The 17,584-nt window shown below is 54.0% G+C and overlaps 5 protein-coding genes across 6 annotated transcripts; 3 read left to right on the top strand and 2 right to left on the bottom strand.

The window, feature by feature from the left end:
- Window positions 1-451: 451 nt before the first annotated feature.
- LOC131215673 (membrane-bound transcription factor site-1 protease) lies at window positions 452-5,724 on the top strand. The gene is made up of 5 exons (XM_058210068.1): window positions 452-458; window positions 1,082-1,425; window positions 1,491-4,437; window positions 4,500-4,820; window positions 4,909-5,724. The coding sequence occupies exons 1-5, from the start codon at window positions 452-454 to the stop codon at window positions 5,322-5,324; spliced, it is 4,035 nt and encodes a 1,344-aa protein (XP_058066051.1). The 3' UTR covers window positions 5,325-5,724.
- Window positions 5,725-5,941: 217 nt separating this feature from the next.
- On the bottom strand, window positions 5,942-6,874 carry LOC131205978 (histone H2B). The gene has a single exon (XM_058198310.1). The coding sequence runs from the start codon at window positions 6,760-6,762 to the stop codon at window positions 6,388-6,390; it is 375 nt and encodes a 124-aa protein (XP_058054293.1). The 5' UTR covers window positions 6,763-6,874; the 3' UTR covers window positions 5,942-6,387.
- A 229-nt stretch (window positions 6,875-7,103) lies between these two features.
- Window positions 7,104-7,592, top strand: LOC131216081 (histone H2A). Its single transcript, XM_058210483.1, has one exon. It carries the CDS (start codon window positions 7,104-7,106, stop codon window positions 7,476-7,478), a length of 375 nt encoding a protein of 124 aa, XP_058066466.1. The 3' UTR covers window positions 7,479-7,592.
- A 318-nt stretch (window positions 7,593-7,910) lies between these two features.
- Window positions 7,911-13,894, bottom strand: LOC131206058 (tubulin-specific chaperone cofactor E-like protein). Of its 2 annotated transcripts, XM_058198436.1 has the most exons (8): window positions 13,838-13,882; window positions 13,242-13,541; window positions 11,350-11,580; window positions 10,301-10,921; window positions 9,275-9,337; window positions 9,108-9,207; window positions 8,717-9,036; window positions 7,911-8,648 (listed from the first exon to the last, which is right to left on the bottom strand). In XM_058198436.1, exons 3-8 carry the CDS (start codon window positions 11,469-11,471, stop codon window positions 8,453-8,455), a joined length of 1,422 nt encoding a protein of 473 aa, XP_058054419.1. In that variant the 5' UTR covers window positions 11,472-11,580; window positions 13,242-13,541; window positions 13,838-13,882; the 3' UTR covers window positions 7,911-8,452. The 2 variants fall into 2 exon arrangements, with proteins under 2 accessions (XP_058054419.1, XP_058054418.1); XM_058198435.1 differs by having other exon boundaries at window positions 13,242-13,894.
- An 827-nt stretch (window positions 13,895-14,721) lies between these two features.
- LOC131216080 (protein canopy 4) lies at window positions 14,722-15,830 on the top strand. The gene is made up of 2 exons (XM_058210482.1): window positions 14,722-15,041; window positions 15,111-15,830. Exons 1-2 carry the CDS (start codon window positions 14,860-14,862, stop codon window positions 15,562-15,564), a joined length of 636 nt encoding a protein of 211 aa, XP_058066465.1. The 5' UTR covers window positions 14,722-14,859; the 3' UTR covers window positions 15,565-15,830.
- The last annotated feature ends 1,754 nt before the right edge of the window (window positions 15,831-17,584 follow it).

The following is a 17,584-nucleotide window of genomic DNA, read 5'->3' on the forward strand; positions in this document are numbered from 1 at the left end:
TTGAAAATTGTTAATCTATCACATTCCCCATGTAAGTGAAGGGTTCCATCAACCACCGCAAACTCCTAAAAGCCATGTAAAATGTGAGCGCAGCCTAACGTAACTTAAACTTTAAGGGTTAGTTTACCGCAAATGTCACCTTCCCAGTGCTGCTGAAGTTTTCGTCTTGTTTTTGCACCAAAAAAGCACACACATCGCAAACCCGCCCAGGTAGACTTTGGGCAGACAAGAAAAAGAGCAAAACGTCGTCAACATCGACCAGCGATAAAGAAAACAGATGTGAAACCCCGATCAAATGAGTGGGGCGGTAGTGGTAATGAAAAACATAAAACAAACGCCCAACCTGCAACGTTTGCAAAGGGACAGTGCGTAGTTCGAATATGGGCACGGAAGTGTTGTGAGTGCGCAACGATTGGAGGAAGAAACCAGGGCAAAAAAATCGCTTCTCACCATGCGACGTAACTGGGCGAAGTGATAAGGATACGTGTATTGCGCGGCATCTTCGCGGTCTATTGTCCACCGGAAGATAAGTCGGGCGCATCAAGTAAACAGAAAAAATCTCGAACGGAAGAGTCCCAAAATAACAGAGTGCGGAAACAGTTTTCGCGCCCGCAGTGAGGGAGGTGAAAGTTGCGTGCCCTCCTTCAAACGGTTCCAGTTCGGGACCGCTTCTTTTTTACTGGACGAGCTCGAGGAATGGCACCGAATGGGCTGCCTTATTTAACTCTCCGTCGGACGGCGAATGTCGTCGTGGGAAAAGTCGCTGGGCTAGCGACGGACTGAAAGCCACAGAAGGCTACGACGGCCGCGAGGAACAGCCGCTGGTGACCATGGTGAAGTGGAAGCTTTGGACCAATATCTAAACGTCCGGAGAACGGTGAAATCGTGTGCGGAAAGTGTTGAACGACAATCGATTGACGACCGAACCGAACAACTTGTGCGCTAAGGTTATCCGGTTCGGACGAACCGTCCTCCGACCTGTGGAGAAAGATGAGAATCCGCCTCACGCCACGAACAGCAACAACAACGCCGTTCGCAGATGGGGTGTTGCCTTGGGTTTTGCTCTTCTTTCTCACCGCAGCCAGTCTTGTGTCGCCTAGCAACACACCGTCGCATTACGATGGCGACAGGATCGGCAATAGCACTGGTAGAAGTGATACTTTAGGTTACAATAATTACACCCGGCCTGCCATCGGTAGCGATGGGCCGGGAAACGATTCTGCGGTCGCCGGCCGACCGGCCGGTAAACCTTGCTGTGATAGTGTTAACGGTACCACGCAGAGAGGAAACAGTTCCCGGACACACCGAGTCGTGATTGAGTTTTCCAGTAACATCGTGCAGAACGAGTACATAGTGCAGTTCAATGGCTACTATAAGCAGCGCGAGCGACAGAAACTGATTCAAACCGCGCTGAACGGTTCCAAGGTATCTGGGGATGAAAGACGCAGGGTGGACCCGGTTGACTCTAACATTTTCGTTTTCCGTTGTAGGTGCAAAAATGGCGTATCTTGCCACGGAACAATCCGGCACAGGATTTTGCGAGCGACTTCGACGTGCTCGCTTTGGAGGATACGTCGAGCGAGTCAGAGAACGATGGCCTTGCGTTGCTCCGGGCGCACCCTTCCATCAAGAGTATTTCACCACAGCGGATGGTGCACCGGACGTTGAGCTACATCCCGATACGACCCGGGCAGCGACCACCGGCTGATGATGATGATGATCCCCAAGAAGATGAGGAGGAATTTGGCGCAGACGAACCCGAACTCGATCTCGATGATGACGAAACGAATGAGTTTATTGATTTTTTTCAAAAACGACGACTGGCCACGGAAGAGTTCGGGCCGGAGGCAGCCACGGGAACTAACTTTGCGCCTCCTCCGCCACCGCCGGCCAACAGGCACACGAATCGTCGCCTGCTGCGTGCGATTCCGCGTCAGATAACTTCTCTCCTGAAAGCGGACGTGCTCTGGAACATGGGCATCACCGGAAAGGGCGTGAAAGTGGCCGTGTTTGACACCGGCTTATCAAAATCCCATCCACACTTTAAGCGCATCAAGGAGCGTACCAATTGGACGAACGAGAAAACGCTCGACGATGGCGTTAGCCACGGTACGTTCGTGGCCGGTATTATCTCGTCGGCCAAAGAGTGTCTCGGCTTTGCGCCCGACGCCGAGCTGCACATCTTCCGTGTGTTCACCAACAACCAAGTGTCGTACACGTCCTGGTTCCTGGACGCATTCAATTATGCCATTTTGCGGAAAATCAACGTACTGAACCTCAGCATCGGAGGTCCCGATTTTCTTGATCAACCATTTGTCGACAAGGTGCTGGAACTGTCGGCCAACCGGGTGATCATGGTGTCGGCGATCGGCAACGATGGTCCGCTGTACGGAACGCTCAACAACCCGGGCGACCAGATGGACGTGATCGGGGTGGGCGGAATGGACTACGCGGACAACATTGCCAAGTTTAGCTCTCGCGGTATGACCACGTGGGAGCTCCCGGACGGTTACGGGCGACTCAAGCCGGACATCGTCACGTACGGCAGCCAGGTGAAGGGCAGCAATCTGAATGGCGGCTGTAAGTCGCTGTCCGGGACGTCGGTCGCCTCGCCGATGGTAGCCGGAGCGGTAACGCTGATAGCGAGCGGAGTGATCGATCGATTGGAGGACCTGAATCCGGCTTCGATGAAGCAAGCGCTCATCGAAGGTGCGCAGCGCCTGCAGGACAATAACATGTTTGAGCAAGGTCACGGCAAGCTGAACATTCTGCGCAGCATGAAGCTCCTGTCGACGTACAAACCGAAGGTGACGCTGTCACCGGCCTATCTCGACTTCACCGAGGACTACCAGTGGCCGTACACGACGCAAAGTCTGTACTTCAGCGCGGTTCCGGTGATTGCCAACGTGACCATCCTCAACGGGATGGGTGTGAGCGGTCGGGTGATCGACCGTCCCACCTGGCACCCGTACAGCAACGAGCACGGTGCCCTGCTAAACGTGTCGATCAGCTACTCCGAGCAACTGTGGCCATGGTCCGGCTGGATGGCGGTGCACATCGGGGTGAACGAGGCAGGGCGCACCTTCGAAGGCATCGCCCAGGGCCACATTACGCTCACGGTACAGAGCCCACCGCAGGGTACCGGCGAAAGTGAACCACGGAACGGAACGGTTAGCTTTGCGATCAAGGTGCGCATCATTCCTCAGCCACCGCGTCGGAAGCGTATCCTGTGGGATCAGTACCATAGTTTGCGGTACCCGCCCGGCTACCTACCGCGGGACAATCTGAAGATCAAGTCGGACCCACTCGATTGGCGGGCCGATCACGTGCACACCAATTTCAAGGACATGTACACGCACCTGCGCAACGCGGGATACTACGTGGAGGTCCTCGGGGCCCCGTACACCTGTTTCAACGCTTCGCTTTACGGGACACTGTTGCTGGTCGATCCGGAAGAGGAATACTTTGCCGAGGAGATCGTGAAACTGCGCCGGGATGTGCTCGAGCACGAGCTGAGCGTGATCGTGTTCGCCGACTGGTACAACACGACCGTGATGCGAAAGATCAAGTTCTACGATGAAAACACGCGGCAATGGTGGATGCCGGATACGGGCGGTGCCAATGTGCCGGCGTTGAACGAGCTGCTCGCTGGGTTCGGGATCGCGCTCGGGGATCGCGTGGCCGATGGGTACTTTGATATGCGCGATCACCGGATGTACTACGCGTCGGGTGCAAACATCGTACGCTTTCCGACCGGGAACGGCACGATCGTGGTCGAGAGGGACCTGCTCGACGAAGGGCTGAGTATTACGGTGCCGGACGAGGCACGGCCCAAAACGCGCTCGAGAACGGCCATTCTCGGCATGCTGCAGACGGATCGGCGAGCGAGCGGAGGGGCGGGCGCAAGGCTACAAGCGGCCACACCGAATCCGGGCGAGGCCGGCGAGATCGTGGACGACGGAGGAGGAGAAGTCGAAGATGGGGCCACGATCGACCGGGATTCGATCATCAATAAGCGCATTCTGCTCAACCTGCGATCGCTTCCGGATGAGGAGGACGATGTGCCGAACGAAGGCGGAGAGTTCCGCGAAGACGGGGGCCCTCCGCCGCCACCGCCTCCGGTGTCCATCGACGCGGTGGAAGTGCAGGAGCTCGGTGGTGAACCGCTCGAGGAAGAACTCGGCCCGCTGCTGAGGGAACGCTCGAAGCAAAACAACTTGACTTCCGATACACGCTCTAAAAAGCCTGGTAACGGGGTCGGGGATGCGGTCGGTGGACGGATTGCGGTCTACGGCGACTCGAACTGTCTCGATTCGACGCACCTGGAGAAGCCGTGCTTCTGGTTGCTGGATTCGCTGCTCGAGTACACGATGACCGGTCACGTGACGAGTTTGCTGCGCGAGCTCAACAGCAGTCGGCGAGCGGAACAGCTGGAGGGTAAGTCGATGTCAACGACGCAGTTCGAACCAATGGTGAACCGTTTTTCTTGCCATTCGCAGATAATCAAAAACTTCCGCAGAGGATGCCCAACAACAACCTGCACCTCTACTCGAAGGTTCTGCTGGCCCATGCGGGACCGTACGAGAAGCGACCACTGGCTCGATGCGAGCGGCTGGTCTGGGAGCAACCGATCACGCTGAACATGTCGACGCTCAGCGGATACGGTCCGAACGAGCGGCTCCTGCTGCTCGAACAGGAACAGCAGCACCAGCAGCAACAGCAGCAACTGCTCGTCCAGCAACGGCAGCTGCAGCAATCGAACAAAGCCCCGGTCATGCCCGTGTTTGGCAACGAGCTAGACGACACCATCAATCTTTTCCGTAAGTTGGAAAGTCAAAAAGGTAGGCTGGGGCGACGTGGAGCCGGCGAGTTGCGGGGAGTGAACTTAGTTCTGTTTCTTTCTCGCAGCAGCGTCCCCGGTGCTGAGTGCCAACGATGAGCCGGATGTGCCCGGCTGGCGGAACAAGAAGACGGACAAAATCCCTCCCAACGCGCCACCCTCGATCGGTGGAGGGCTGGCAGTGGCCCCGACGGCCATTAGCCCCACGCCGATGCTCGGTGGGGCCAAGACGGACGCGCGGATGTCCGGGTCGGGACGAACGGCGGGAGCCGGCGGTGGGTACGCTCGTGACACAGTAGCACCACCGTCGCCGGCCACGGTGCCGGTGGATGGCGCTTCGACGATGTTCTACTGGCTCACGTCGAAGGGATTCCTGGTGCTCGTCGGCATCGTGCTGTTCGCGCTGCTGAACTGGCTCCGCCGGACGAAAGGGCTCACCATCAAGCGGCGGCTGAATTACGTTTTCAAAAAGATTGGCTTCTAAGCAATGCTGTTTACGGAGCCCGTTGACCAAATACCAAATCATTGTGCGGGGATTCGGGGTCGATTTCTCGCTTTGTTTTACAATCTGTTAACTTATGTGCGAACGGAAAGGGCAGCGGCAGTGTTGGAATAGGAAGAGATGCGCTCCCTAGTGATGGTACACCGTTTGCTTTTAGATTAGATAGTAGAATTGGAAGGAATCCACTAGACAGTTGTTAGTTTTATGCAATTAGCGGTAGGAAATGTGCTAATGATCGAAGCTATCACACATTGGAAGGTGTCGTCATCGAGGAAAATAGTGGAAGGTTTAGGGGGACACTGACTCGACGGGTCTCCCGGTGATTCAAAGATTACATACATTATGTACAAAGATCTCCCGCAGGACGACACGACGAAACCAAGCGGACGAAATAAAAATATGGTATATTTTTATAACGAAAGCCGACCGACTAATCCGAATGAAGCTGTCCTTTTCGTGCAACAACAAAGTAGCCTCTGCGTGTTGGCGCGTAAACCGTTCTTCCGAACCCACCCGACGCTTCTCCGGATCAGAGAAGCCTTTGGACCGCCGGTTTCTGCCAACTTTCTTTCCCAACCGTTCATTTCCAAACATCAGCGTTTTGTAGTTTAAATTACAAGAGTGCGATTCATGTATTTCATTAGAGTAAAAAACAGTAATTTCGCAGGAACATATTAATACACGCGAGAGCGCGCCCGAGCGGCCCGGAACGAAACGCAAACTTAAAACTTCGGGAAAGTAGGAGAAGTTTCGCTTACTTAATATCTATGTAGTCCCGCTGACGCTTCCGATACGGTATCTTCAGGTTTTGCAGTCCATCATCATCATCATCATCGCCATCATCGTCCTTAAAGTTAAGTTTTGTTGTTATTGTGTTGTTGTTACTACTGTTGCTGTTGCTGTTGCTGCCACTTGATGCACCCAGACGTTTCGTAGGACGCTAGTGCATCGTGGTCATCTGGTCCAAAGCGCGCTCACACACTTTCCGTAGGGTGTTGCTCCGAACGGTGCGCTTGTGTCGCCCTCCGGAAGATGTCGCGCCAGCTTACTTCGAGCTGGTGTACTTGGTGACGGCCTTCGTGCCCTCGGACACGGCGTGCTTGGCCAGCTCACCGGGCAGCAGCAAGCGCACGGCCGTCTGGATTTCCCGGGACGTGATCGTAGACCGCTTGTTGTAGTGCGCCAGCCGCGACGCCTCGGCCGCAATCCGCTCGAAGATGTCGTTCACGAAGCTGTTCATGATGCTCATCGCCTTCGACGAGATGCCGGTGTCCGGGTGGACCTGCTTCAGGACCTTGTAGATGTAGATGGCGTAGCTCTCCTTGCGGGTCTTGCGCTTCTTCTTCTTGTCCGACTTGGAGATGTTCTTCTGCGCCTTGCCGGACTTCTTCGCCGCCTTTCCGCTGGTTTTCGGTGCCATCGTGAGAAGAGTTTCGTTCGGATCACAGGAATAACTTCACGAAGTGCGTGTCACGAGAGAATACTGTCACTAGAATCCGTGCGCCGCGAGTACGTGTTTCTCGTTGAGGATTTTTTTCAGTTTGACTCAGAATCGGCGAGCCCGTTTCGCTTTTATTCGCTCCCGAGGCATCCATGGTGTGCTCCGTTAGGCCACGCCCACCGACGGAAACCGAGGACGCGCGACAGCATATAAGCCCGGCGGTGCAACCAAAAGTTATCAGTCGAAAAAAATTTCCCAACAGAGAAGACGTACGCGCTCGATTCTTTTCGCGAAAGTTCGGAATCTGTCTACGCCCAACGATGTCTGGCCGCGGCAAGGGAGGAAAGGTGAAGGGCAAGGCGAAGTCCCGCTCGAACCGCGCCGGGCTGCAGTTCCCGGTGGGCCGAATCCACCGTCTCCTGCGTAAGGGGAACTACGCTGAGCGCGTCGGAGCGGGGGCTCCGGTCTACCTGGCCGCCGTCATGGAGTACCTGGCGGCCGAAGTGCTCGAGTTGGCCGGAAACGCGGCGCGCGACAACAAGAAGACGCGCATCATCCCGCGCCATCTGCAGCTGGCCATCCGCAACGACGAGGAGCTGAACAAGCTGCTGTCGGGCGTGACCATTGCCCAGGGCGGAGTGCTGCCCAACATCCAGGCCGTGCTGCTGCCGAAGAAGACCGAGAAGAAGGCTTAAGGCCGCTTCACACTGCTTCCGTTTGACGACACACCTCAGGCCGAAATCTATTAAAAACGCCCTTTTCAGGGCGACGGAATCTGTACCAAAAAGAGAACTTCCGACAACGCTTCTCATCCCCTACAGCCACGTAATCATTCTACGTGACCCGATGCTATGAGGTATGCGGAACAATTCTCATGATGGCCCGCTGAGTCGGGTAGTTCCTTATTCTGGCGAAAGCCTTGTCTCGGGGCAGGTGTTAGAAAAGGTGTAGAAGACGCGCATCATCAGATTTGCACAACTGACCGTCTTGCAGTGAGTTTGACAGCTCACCGACTGACAGCACTGCGGAATACGATGCTGTCTGCTGACCTAAACATAACAGCACTTTCAAACTGACCGTTTTCGGGCGCATCATACCGACGATATAAATTAACATCTTAAAGCATAAAAACAGTTTATTGGTTGCTTTTAATTTATCGATCTATGCACATATTTAACAAAAACATTTGCCTCTAGGGGCGTTCAAGCTAACAGACAGCAACTTTGCCGCATTTTACTTACCACACAGACGGACCCAAGCAGCCAATCCCCCCATGCCGTTAGCGTTCTTAGCACACAAAAGCGGGTGGCGGATTATTTTGTAAAGTAATTCGTTAGTTTATTAGACCGTCCTATATAGATTGTTCTGATTCCCTCCGTCTCGCTGCCGGTCAGAAATCACGCCAATAACACGAATAAAAACAAAACTGGATCATAAAACACACTGCTGCTGCTTTTGCTGCCCCGCGTCAAGAGATGTTGAATGTGACCACTTAACTTAAGTAAAACAAAACTACAAAACAACCCATTTGTTTTGGTCGGGGCCGGATGATGATCGGATCAGAGAGGGGAGCTATTTGTAAAAAGGCTGGTGGTTACAAGTATCGTTTGTGTGATGCACTTCCTATCACAATATCTGCTGCTACCAAGAACCGAGTTGCCACCTTCTTTCAACTTTTCACCTTCCGCTCGATGATGATCTCATCCCCGGAGCGGATGTTGTAGCTGTAGAGCACCTTCGTCGGATACTTCATCTCCTCGAGGCCCTGCAGATCGCGAAAGTCCTGATCGACGTAGTAGAGCCGCATCCGGGCGGCGGGCACCTCAAACAGGCGCTCCAGGCGTGATTTTAGATCGCTTACCGTTCTGGAAGGATGAGGGAAAACAGCGCAAACTAAGTGACCGCGTGACGGCGTCCCCCTTGGGCGGCGTACCTGTTAACATCGACCGTCCGCTCGATGGTCTTGTCCTCGAAGGTAAACCGTACCTTCACCTTGCGCTCCGGCCGCAGATCGATGTTGACGAGCGGGTCCAGCTTGCCATGCACCCCGACCAGCTCGTAGTACCGGGCGGGCCGCTCCGCGTCGGCAGTGTCCAAGTAGTTCCGTATGAACGTTCGCTCGGCGTCCTCCCGTTCCACGGCACCGATCGTATCTCCCCCGTTCAGAATACTGATGTTCGGAAGGCGCGCTATCAGCAGCTGGCGCCTTTCGTGTTCCGTCGTCGAATCGGTTCGAGCCCACAGTGGCCAGTACTAGCGAAGGGAGTTGAAAGAAGGGCGTTGTAAACACGAACCGTACGATCTGAATGGAAGGGGAGGCTCACCTGAAGCCGCACGTTGCACAGGGCAGGGAAGTTGGCCAACCGGTCGATATCGTCCCACGAGTCGATTTTGGCGTTGCTTAGGTTGAGCAGCTTTAAGTTCCTACGGGGGAAGATGTTCGCGCAAGTTAGTACATTGTGAAGGTTCATTTGGCCCGGTTACTACTTACTGGAAGTATTTATGACTGTCTTCCGGTTTTTCGTTGCCTTCAGCATCCGTGGGTTTCAGTGATCTGTTGAGGGGTGTAAAATGGGATCGTTCATGAAAAAGATGGCAGGCGGCCCCTTGAGTTAACGGTTTCCAATGACCCACGGAAAGGGTTTCCAAACCACCAGACAGTTTGTGTGGCCCCACCCCGTGTCCTTTTCCAGCCCGCTGATTCCGACGATGCTCATCGTCCGGACAGGGCCATTCAATGTCAAAAAAGCGAAAGCGAAATGGAGCGGCGGATTCGTCGTGAAAAAAGGCGGCCACAATCGGAATCGGTAGCGAGTTGTGCATATTGTTGTTGCTGATGGTGGTCGCCGCGTCCGCCACCGCTGAACCGAACCATCATGTAACTCCGAACCGGACCGAACGCAAGCCGAACGGACACACGTTGACCCGCTTTCGGTGCGCGCTTCGAAACGTTTATTTCGCGGCGCGAATGACTCATTTATGTGCCCTCTCCGCGGAAAAAGACCCAAAATTGAGCCCCCCGCTGCTTTTATCACTTCGATTAACGGATCGCCGGTCGCGAGATGGGACGCTACAGATTGCGCCAATCGATGGTTTTTGAATAGCTGATGCCCTCGGTGCTACCATTGTTCGGTTTTTGGCAAGTGAAGTAACAGCAACGCTTACCGGCAATAGACTGCAATTTGCTCTAATCACGGCCTTCCCATATTTTTTGGGGCCAGTTTCGCAAATAGTGGCTACCGATTGGGAAAGCATATGACCCCAGACACCATTTGCCATAAAATGACTATCAAAAAACGTTCAAATTGCGTTCTCGCGGTAACGTTATCGTTGCGGCAACTGCGCAAAAGCCGGGGGCCGTTATCAGGCCTCGCTGATCGGTGTCTGTTTGCGCACGTCCCCTCCCCCCTCGGGGTGGCCACCTTTCATCTAGTCCAATAAATAATAGTTTTCGCGCATTGCGCTCATCAACGCGTGAAGGGCGTTCTCATTTGGCTGGCCGGACGGCACTACTCACCTCAGGGGACAGTCCGCCAGCACGAGGGCCTCTAGCTGCGGGAAGACGCGTCCGATGCGGCAAACTTCGTTCCACTCGGCAATGTAGTTGCCAGTGAGGTGAACCTTCCGGACGCCGGCATGCGGATTGGTTCGGAAGGGCGCCGATGCTTCGGTGGCAGTTGACCCTTCGGGGGCAGCAGCAGTGGCGCCCGCCGTATCCTCTTCTCGCTGCTTTTGACTAGAAGCTGCAACTGAAGCCGTATCCTCGCCGGTGGCGGTGTCGATCAGCACGTGCGTATACTCGTTAAGGCTAAGATGGAGCTCCTCGAGGGCGGGCAGCAATCGGAGCAGCGTTTCGACGCTGCACCACTCCAGCTTGGTGTTATTCAGCACCAAGTTGCGCAGGTGGTCCATCTTCGTGACCGCCGGTGTCTCGATGGGGCCGGTCAGATGGTTAAGGCTGAGATTGACAAACTCCACCCGTGGCATGTGCGAAAGAATGACAAACACCTCGTTCCAATTGTTCAGCTTGTTCTGCGCCAGATCGAGCTCCCTCACGATGCGACACTTCTTCTTCAGGTCCTCCGGCTCGCCGGCCCGGTCAATGTTGCAATCGTTCAGTATAAGCAGCTGTGGTGTGCTGGAAAGGTAAAAAACCAAAGGTTGGTTTACAGATTGGCCATTTGTTGTTTGCGTCGGTGACGCGGGTGACGCGAACGCCTCCACCCGAACGCGTGGCCATACGCGGATATTCATCGCAAAAAGATAATTGAAAACTGGAGGCGTTCGAAGAGACCCGGTTCCCCGGTTGATCGCGGTCACTACGCCGTAGGCAATTCACGAGCGTCTCGAGCGTCTGCATCAACAAATCACGAAGTGTTCTCGAGATAATCATCATCACGGGGGGTCTCTGCCGCAGTTCCTGCTTCAATCGACATCATTCATAAGATCCGACCGACAAAATGTTAACTTTGAGGCACTTCAGGACCGAATTCTAACGCCTCGGTTCCCATTGTTTCAGCGCGCAACCGCGTCGCACACAAGCGCGGGCCACAACAGCAATCTTACCTTTGTCTCGGTGGCAGCTTCGGAACAAAGATGGACACCAGTACCTCCTCTTCCGCGTGCGCCTCCTTTTCGTCCGCCTCCAGGCCATACTTTTCTTCCAGTGCCTCGAGCAAGGTCGGCATTTTGAGGCAAAGCGTTCGCCCAACGCGAATTGGTTTGCGGGATGATTTACTTTGTGGCACCTCTGGATGGCCGTTGGACGGGAACTACATTCGAATGCTTGCCGTTTTGCTGTGAGAGAAAGAAAAGACGGAAAAAGAAGTCAGCCTGCTGTCAGGGTGCATCTGGCGATGGGAATCTACTAGCCGTAAAATGATAAGAGATAAGAGCAGGCTTCCGCAGGGCGTGAGGTGACGATTCGCGCCACACCGTCATTCAATGGTGGACACTTTCCTTCTCAAAACCATCGATTTCACCGGGGATCACGGGGCATGTAACATGATATTAGGCTCGCGCCGTGACTTTATCCCATTCACTCGCTCAATCCTGCGCTCTGTCGGATCGTGTCCTCTCGCTCTCCAGCGGATAGTGCATGCTTGGCGCGCGCGTGTTTAGCGCGTTGATGTTTCATCGCCGCCGCAACACACGACTCGCGCGGGCTCGTATTTACTACTCTGAACCACTATTATACAATACAGGCCGTGAGTAGGCCATCGGAGCGAGAAGTAAAAACAAGCAGGCTCTGTACAAAAAAGCAGAGCAAGCCGCGAAACGAAACAAACGACTCTAATGGGGAATAACAATAATAGTGTACCGAGCGAGCGTGCATTTCAAAGGTCTACCGCGCCGAACACAACTCAACGGGGCCTCTAACACCTTTTTATTGCTACTACCACCACTACGACGACGGCGGAACGTGCACACACGCAAATTGGCACGCGCGAACCGCGGTAGGCTCAGACAGGCGGTTGCGAAGGGTTGCTATGGCAAAGGTTCAATGGGTGAAACAGCTGATTATGGGCCGCCCGCGACCGGTGGATATACTAACGAGTTAAAAGGCCCTGCGTTTGCACCGCAGAATCGTGGCCGGAGCCGTGGAGCAATAGGAGAGTAAAAGGGCGAAATGAAAAGGGGGTAGCTCGAAACTTCCGCGAAGCCTGCCAAAGGATTGGGGGGGCCTCCGTTCGTGAAGCAGATGACGAAATGGGCCATCATTCAACCGCTGGCTCTGCTTGGAACTGGGAATTTAGCTTCATGTCCTTACTGAAAAAATCTGAAATGATTGAAGAATTGACTATTGACTCAAATGACCAATCAAAGGGGGAATGGCTCCCGAGGGTGTCTAGTTTTTCTCGTTACTCCTGAACGGCGAAGAGCAAAGGTTTGCATCCAGTAGCCATGGTGCCCGCTGGAGGGTGTAATTGATGACCAGAATGTTCCTGTTTTTGCCATTTCTGTAGACAAACACGCCGCAGGTCACCGACCAATAACCACCGTTCGTGCAGAGAGAACGAGGCTCAAGACACCGTGAGTTGAGACCGTGCGTTGTTGTTGCTGCTGTTGTTACCGCTGAAGGTTTCGCTCCCTTCGCGCGCTGGCACGTGCTGTCTCGCTCACTCGCTCCTTCCTGCTTTTCTTCTCCCGCTTCGCTTGATCTTCTGCAACAACCACGCGCCGCGCTTCTGACGAAACGCCCGTGTGGTTCGTGCCACTGTGCACCTCGCGAAGGTGAATCACGTAACAAAGAAACGGCGGCGCACGGCGCAATCATTGTTGCGGCACCCCCGAACCAACCACCGGAGGCTCACGGATCGAAATCTAAACCATGCCTCCACCGACGGGACGGAACCAGCGTCCTTCCTATTGTCGTGTTGCCTCCAGACACAAGGCGACGAACTTGGGATCGAAGTGAGCTTAGAATTTAAACAATCAGCACAAACGACAAGCCTTACCCGATGTGTTTCCAGTTTTTGCACGTCCCCCTCCTGCTTTCTGCCGATTGTCTACAGGAATTGTCCTCGCTCGATACGCCAGACACAATAGGGATTTGGTAGTGTCGCCAACTCGCGTCGATTTTTTACGATGAATTTTGAACACGGCGCACTCGCTCACTCACTCACTTCGTAGCACGACCAACAATCATTGATCACGAGGATTTAAAGGACCACGATCGTTACGCACCCCCGAACGTGTGTTTTTTGCTTAAAGGGTGGTCGAATTTGAAGCTATTTCGGATGCCCTAGAAACCGAAACTGACGAACGATGTGTTTGTGCGATGGGGCCAAAAATAAACAACGAAAAACTAAGCAACTGCGTTCAATGTCACACACCACAGCAGGCAGCGCCTGTCACTGTCACACTCGTGTTTCTCGCTCGCTCTCTCGCGACGGTGCATTCATTTGCTTAATGGATTTTTCTTCGCTAAAACCCGTTCTGGGAGCTTTCTCTTTTGGCACATTAGAAGGGCTTTCCGTCACAGCTTCCGAATTCCGCCGCCCGTGCCACTGTTCTTTGTCAGTCAGTGGCCACAAACTGCGCACTCACGGACTTGAAAGGGACACACAGCGTCGCGAATAGTCGCGAAAGCGTAAGTACCGAACAGAGCAGCGGTTCATTTCTGACTGACCGATCCGCACTTCGCGTACGGAATTCGCCATCGCCGCAGCAGCAGCCCCACCGCTAGGGAGGCGGCCGGCAATCTTTGGCTCGGGAAGGGTTGGGGGTACGGAGCGTTGCACAATATGTTCCGATGAACCCAAACATCGCGCTCGGAGGACACGCACACATTCTCCCCACGGCGTCAGCTGCGTGTTTAGAACGCTTCTTTCCGATGGGGGTGTGCGTTGTTGGGATTAGGTTTTTGGTGTGTACGGATTCCCGAAATCCTGATGCGCAATTAGCAGGCCGCAGGATTTATGACTCCGTATGGGAATTCCTGCGAACCACCGAATTTTGCTCAGTTCATATTTCTCTAGCTGGATTGCGTTTGCCATTTTTCTTCTGTTCCGAAACGAGCACTACTTTAATCGTGAATAGAATCTCTCATCTTAATTTACAATTTTAGCGCCAGGGTAAAAGGTACGGCCCGTGTATGTATGCGTTCTTTTGTTTACAGTCTCCCGAAAGGGTTCGTGGTTTGGCTTGACAACAAAGGGGGTTCATCCATCGTAGTGGTGAACGCTAACATGAACGTAAAGTTCTGCAACATTTTCTTACTGACGCTCTTTCCGGTGCATATTTTTACGGCCATAGATTGCACTTTCTTATTTCTTATTTCGCTTCTTTTAGACAAATGGATTATTTCGCTATTCCATTTCCGATTGCTGTCGAGAACCGAACAGTGAACACTCATTTTGACAGCGAAACAAAAACAAACCGTGAATCAGTCCTCGCGTATACAGCTGCTCGTCGAATACTCTGTAAAGTGCAAGCGGAGTTTCGGGTTTGGCACAACACGGCCGAACTGTTTGGTAGCGAATAGTTTCACTGATAAGGCTTTCCGGCCGACGACGTGTTCCATGCTGTGAGTGAAAAAGGCTTCCGTCGACGCTAGCAGATCGTATCGAAAACATGCCGGAAGCACTGGTTTTGCTCTGTGCCCTATCGGTCCTCGTCCTCCCGATCCACGGTGGCCCAGAAGAGAACGAGGGCGTAAAGTATGCGGATCGTTGTGAAGCTTGCAAAATACTTGCGACGGAACTGCAAGCACGGCTAACCGAAACCGGCCGGTCGCACGATGTAATCGAGTTGGGGTACGTACAAGTTTTGACCAAAAAACGGACACCGGTTGACTAACACCTTCTCGATGCTCCTCCGTACAGGTACTCGGTGGACGATGTGAAGCCAAAAAAGCGCACCGAGTATCGGCGTAGCGAGCTGCGCCTGCTGGACACACTGGAGAACGTTTGCGAACGAATCCTTCAGTACAACATCCACAAGGAGCGCAAGGATAGTACGCGGTTCGCCAAAGGAATGTCACAAACGTTTCAAACGCTGCACGGCCTGGTGGACAAGGGCGTGAAGGTGGATCTGGGCATTCCGTTCGAGCTGTGGGACAAACCGTCGGCCGAGATCACGCAGATGAAGACGCAATGCGAAACGCTGGTCGAGGGCTACGAGGATGTGATCGAAAAGTGGTACTTCGAAAAGCAGGACGCAAAGCCCCTGATCGAGTACCTGTGCGTGGACCATGTGCTAAAGGATGGCAATGCGCAGTGTTTGAGCGAAAAACTAGAAACCGGTGCCAAAAAGAAGGGCAAGAAGGAAGAACTATGAGCCGATCCGGATGGATTCGTTGCATCAGATACATGAGCACACTCCACCGTAACCGCAACGTGGCCGGCTGATTCGACGAAGACTCATCAAAATGTAATCAGTTCCGTTCGGTTCTTCCCACCGGTGCTGTTGGGCCAACTAATTTTAAAACAATTTATTTGCGTTCGAGGCCACTGTTTCACCTCAATTACCCATTCGGCCCGTGGCCCCACGCCGACCGACTGTCACACGGCGCTAAGTAATAAAAGAAATAAATTTGTTTTAATCGTCCCAAAATGCAACGATCCAAATTCCGCTTTTGCTTTGAAAATATCCCATATAGTGGCGGGCACTCATCGTGCTGAGTGCCCCACTCGCATCGGATTCTGACAGTTCGGGCGACAGAAACGAGAGAAAGAAAGGAAACGACGCCGCACCGAGCGGCCAAGGAGGGACCGAAAGAAAGAATCTATTAATCTTGTCATAAAACAAGTTTGGCCCATAAACAAATGGGAGAAAAAGAAAGAACCTCTCGCGGCGATACACACCAAGAACCAGCGCGCTTGTGGTGTCGGTGTGCGAAGCGAGTGTGCGTTGTACGCGAGCGAGCAGCGAGCGTGTTTTTCTCGCTGTTTTCATGCACGACGAATCGGTCCCCTAAAGACGGTGCACGCACGGATTCGCACACAGCGAGACGGTCCGAGTGGCGTGCGTGAAATTGTGAAACGGTGGCCGAAAATTCCGAGCCCGAAGGCTTGTAACTCGGCACAGCACGGCACAGAGCGGACACACAGGCACAACGCCACACACAGCAAAGGGGCAGCAAGATGGCGGCCGCCTACTAAGAAGACGGCAACCACAGAAGTTAAGAAGGGGAGTCCGTCGGGCTGCACGGTTTTCGGTTCGGTGTCGGGTTGACCGAAACCCAAAAAAAGGTTCACGGAAAAGTGTTCAATCCGGTGTTCGTTCCGCGTTTTGGGGTGCATTTTTCCACGGCCGCCGTCCTGGCCGTGGCCAGTGGCGCTCGCCCGATAGGCTGGCAGTTTGCAGAAGCACACAAAAAGCAATCCGTTCCCCCCGGTGCCAAGTGAAAGGAGGGTCCGTGAGTGGAGATAAAAAAAATTATAAATCCATAAGTGCAAAGTGAAAAAAGGATGGAACTGTGTGAATCGTAATGGATGCGTCGAGCGGGGGTGGCTGTTGGATAATTAACGCTAGAACACAACAACACGGCGGCCACTCGACGACGAGGACTACCAGGGAGAACGGCAGCGACGGGCAGCAGTGCTCGCGGCGGCAGTCCGGGAAGGCGACGGGAGAAGGAGCCACTTACGGCGGCGGTGCACCAGCGACGACGCTGGTGCTGCATTTACGAAAGAATTAGCTGAAAAAAGTGCTCCTCACCGCGAACACAACACAAAAGCGTCAAGCAGAAGCAGCACCAGAAGCAGCGGAGGAGGAAGAAGAAGAAGCTACGCTAGGTATGTGCCCATTCTTCTTCGCCCCCTCCTAGCGTCGGCGGCGACGGCGGCGGTCGCGGTGGCCTCTTCAAACGAGCCCGTCGAGGAGCCCAATCGAGTCATTTCGCTTCATTTCTTTCGCTGTTCGCTGTTTTTCCCTTCCCTCGCCTGGCTGCGTGTGTGCGTTGTGTTGTGTCAAGGGTTGGCCACAAAGCACGAATTTTTCACCCCGCCCGCCCGCCCCACCACTCCACCCACGGGCAATTTTTTCCCTACCACCCTCGCCCCCTCCCCGCCACGCGTTAAATCTTCTGGCTCTCCCCCGCGACCGCCCGCACCGTTCATTCATTATCCAGAGGGGTTTGCTAATGTGCTGTTTCGATTTTTCTTCGTGCGCGCGTGTGTGAATGCGTGTGCGTGTTGCCGCGTACGTGCGCTTGCGTATGTGTATATCCGATACGCGATATCCTTTCAGAGAGCGAGCGTGCGGCGGTCTCCACACGGACGACGGGCGCCCCCTCCGGAACGACGATATTTACGGCGGCGGCGGCGTTGTGTCGTAAATAGAGAACGAAGCAAAA

Source organism: Anopheles bellator, chromosome 1 (genome assembly GCF_943735745.2).
Source record: "Anopheles bellator chromosome 1, idAnoBellAS_SP24_06.2, whole genome shotgun sequence".
In the NCBI taxonomy this organism is placed as follows: domain Eukaryota; kingdom Metazoa; phylum Arthropoda; class Insecta; order Diptera; family Culicidae; genus Anopheles; species Anopheles bellator.

What these genes read in the sequence shown, in the direction of transcription:
- LOC131216081 (XM_058210483.1), top strand. Translation starts at nt 7,104, where the DNA reads ATGTCTGGCCGCGGCAAGGGAGGAAAGGTGAAGGGCAAGGCGAAGTCC.
- LOC131215673 (XM_058210068.1), top strand. An exon ending in GCGAGCGGAACAGCTGGAGG is followed by an intron (nt 4,438 to 4,499) that starts GTAAGTCGATGT and finishes TGCCATTCGCAG; the next exon opens with ATAATCAAAAACTTCCGCAG. An exon ending in CGACACCATCAATCTTTTCC is followed by an intron (nt 4,821 to 4,908) that starts GTAAGTTGGAAA and finishes TCTTTCTCGCAG; the next exon opens with CAGCGTCCCCGGTGCTGAGT.
- LOC131205978 (XM_058198310.1), bottom strand. Translation starts at nt 6,762, where the DNA reads ATGGCACCGAAAACCAGCGGAAAGGCGGCGAAGAAGTCCGGCAAGGCG.
- LOC131206058 (XM_058198435.1), bottom strand. Translation starts at nt 11,471, where the DNA reads ATGCCGACCTTGCTCGAGGCACTGGAAGAAAAGTATGGCCTGGAGGCG. An exon ending in CTGGCGGACTGTCCCCTGAG is followed by an intron (nt 9,338 to 10,300) that starts GTGAGTAGTGCC and finishes ACCCCTCAACAG; the next exon opens with ATCACTGAAACCCACGGATG. An exon ending in TGTGCAACGTGCGGCTTCAG is followed by an intron (nt 9,037 to 9,107) that starts GTGAGCCTCCCC and finishes TCCCTTCGCTAG; the next exon opens with TACTGGCCACTGTGGGCTCG.
- LOC131216080 (XM_058210482.1), top strand. Translation starts at nt 14,860, where the DNA reads ATGCCGGAAGCACTGGTTTTGCTCTGTGCCCTATCGGTCCTCGTCCTC. An exon ending in CACGATGTAATCGAGTTGGG is followed by an intron (nt 15,042 to 15,110) that starts GTACGTACAAGT and finishes TCCTCCGTACAG; the next exon opens with GTACTCGGTGGACGATGTGA.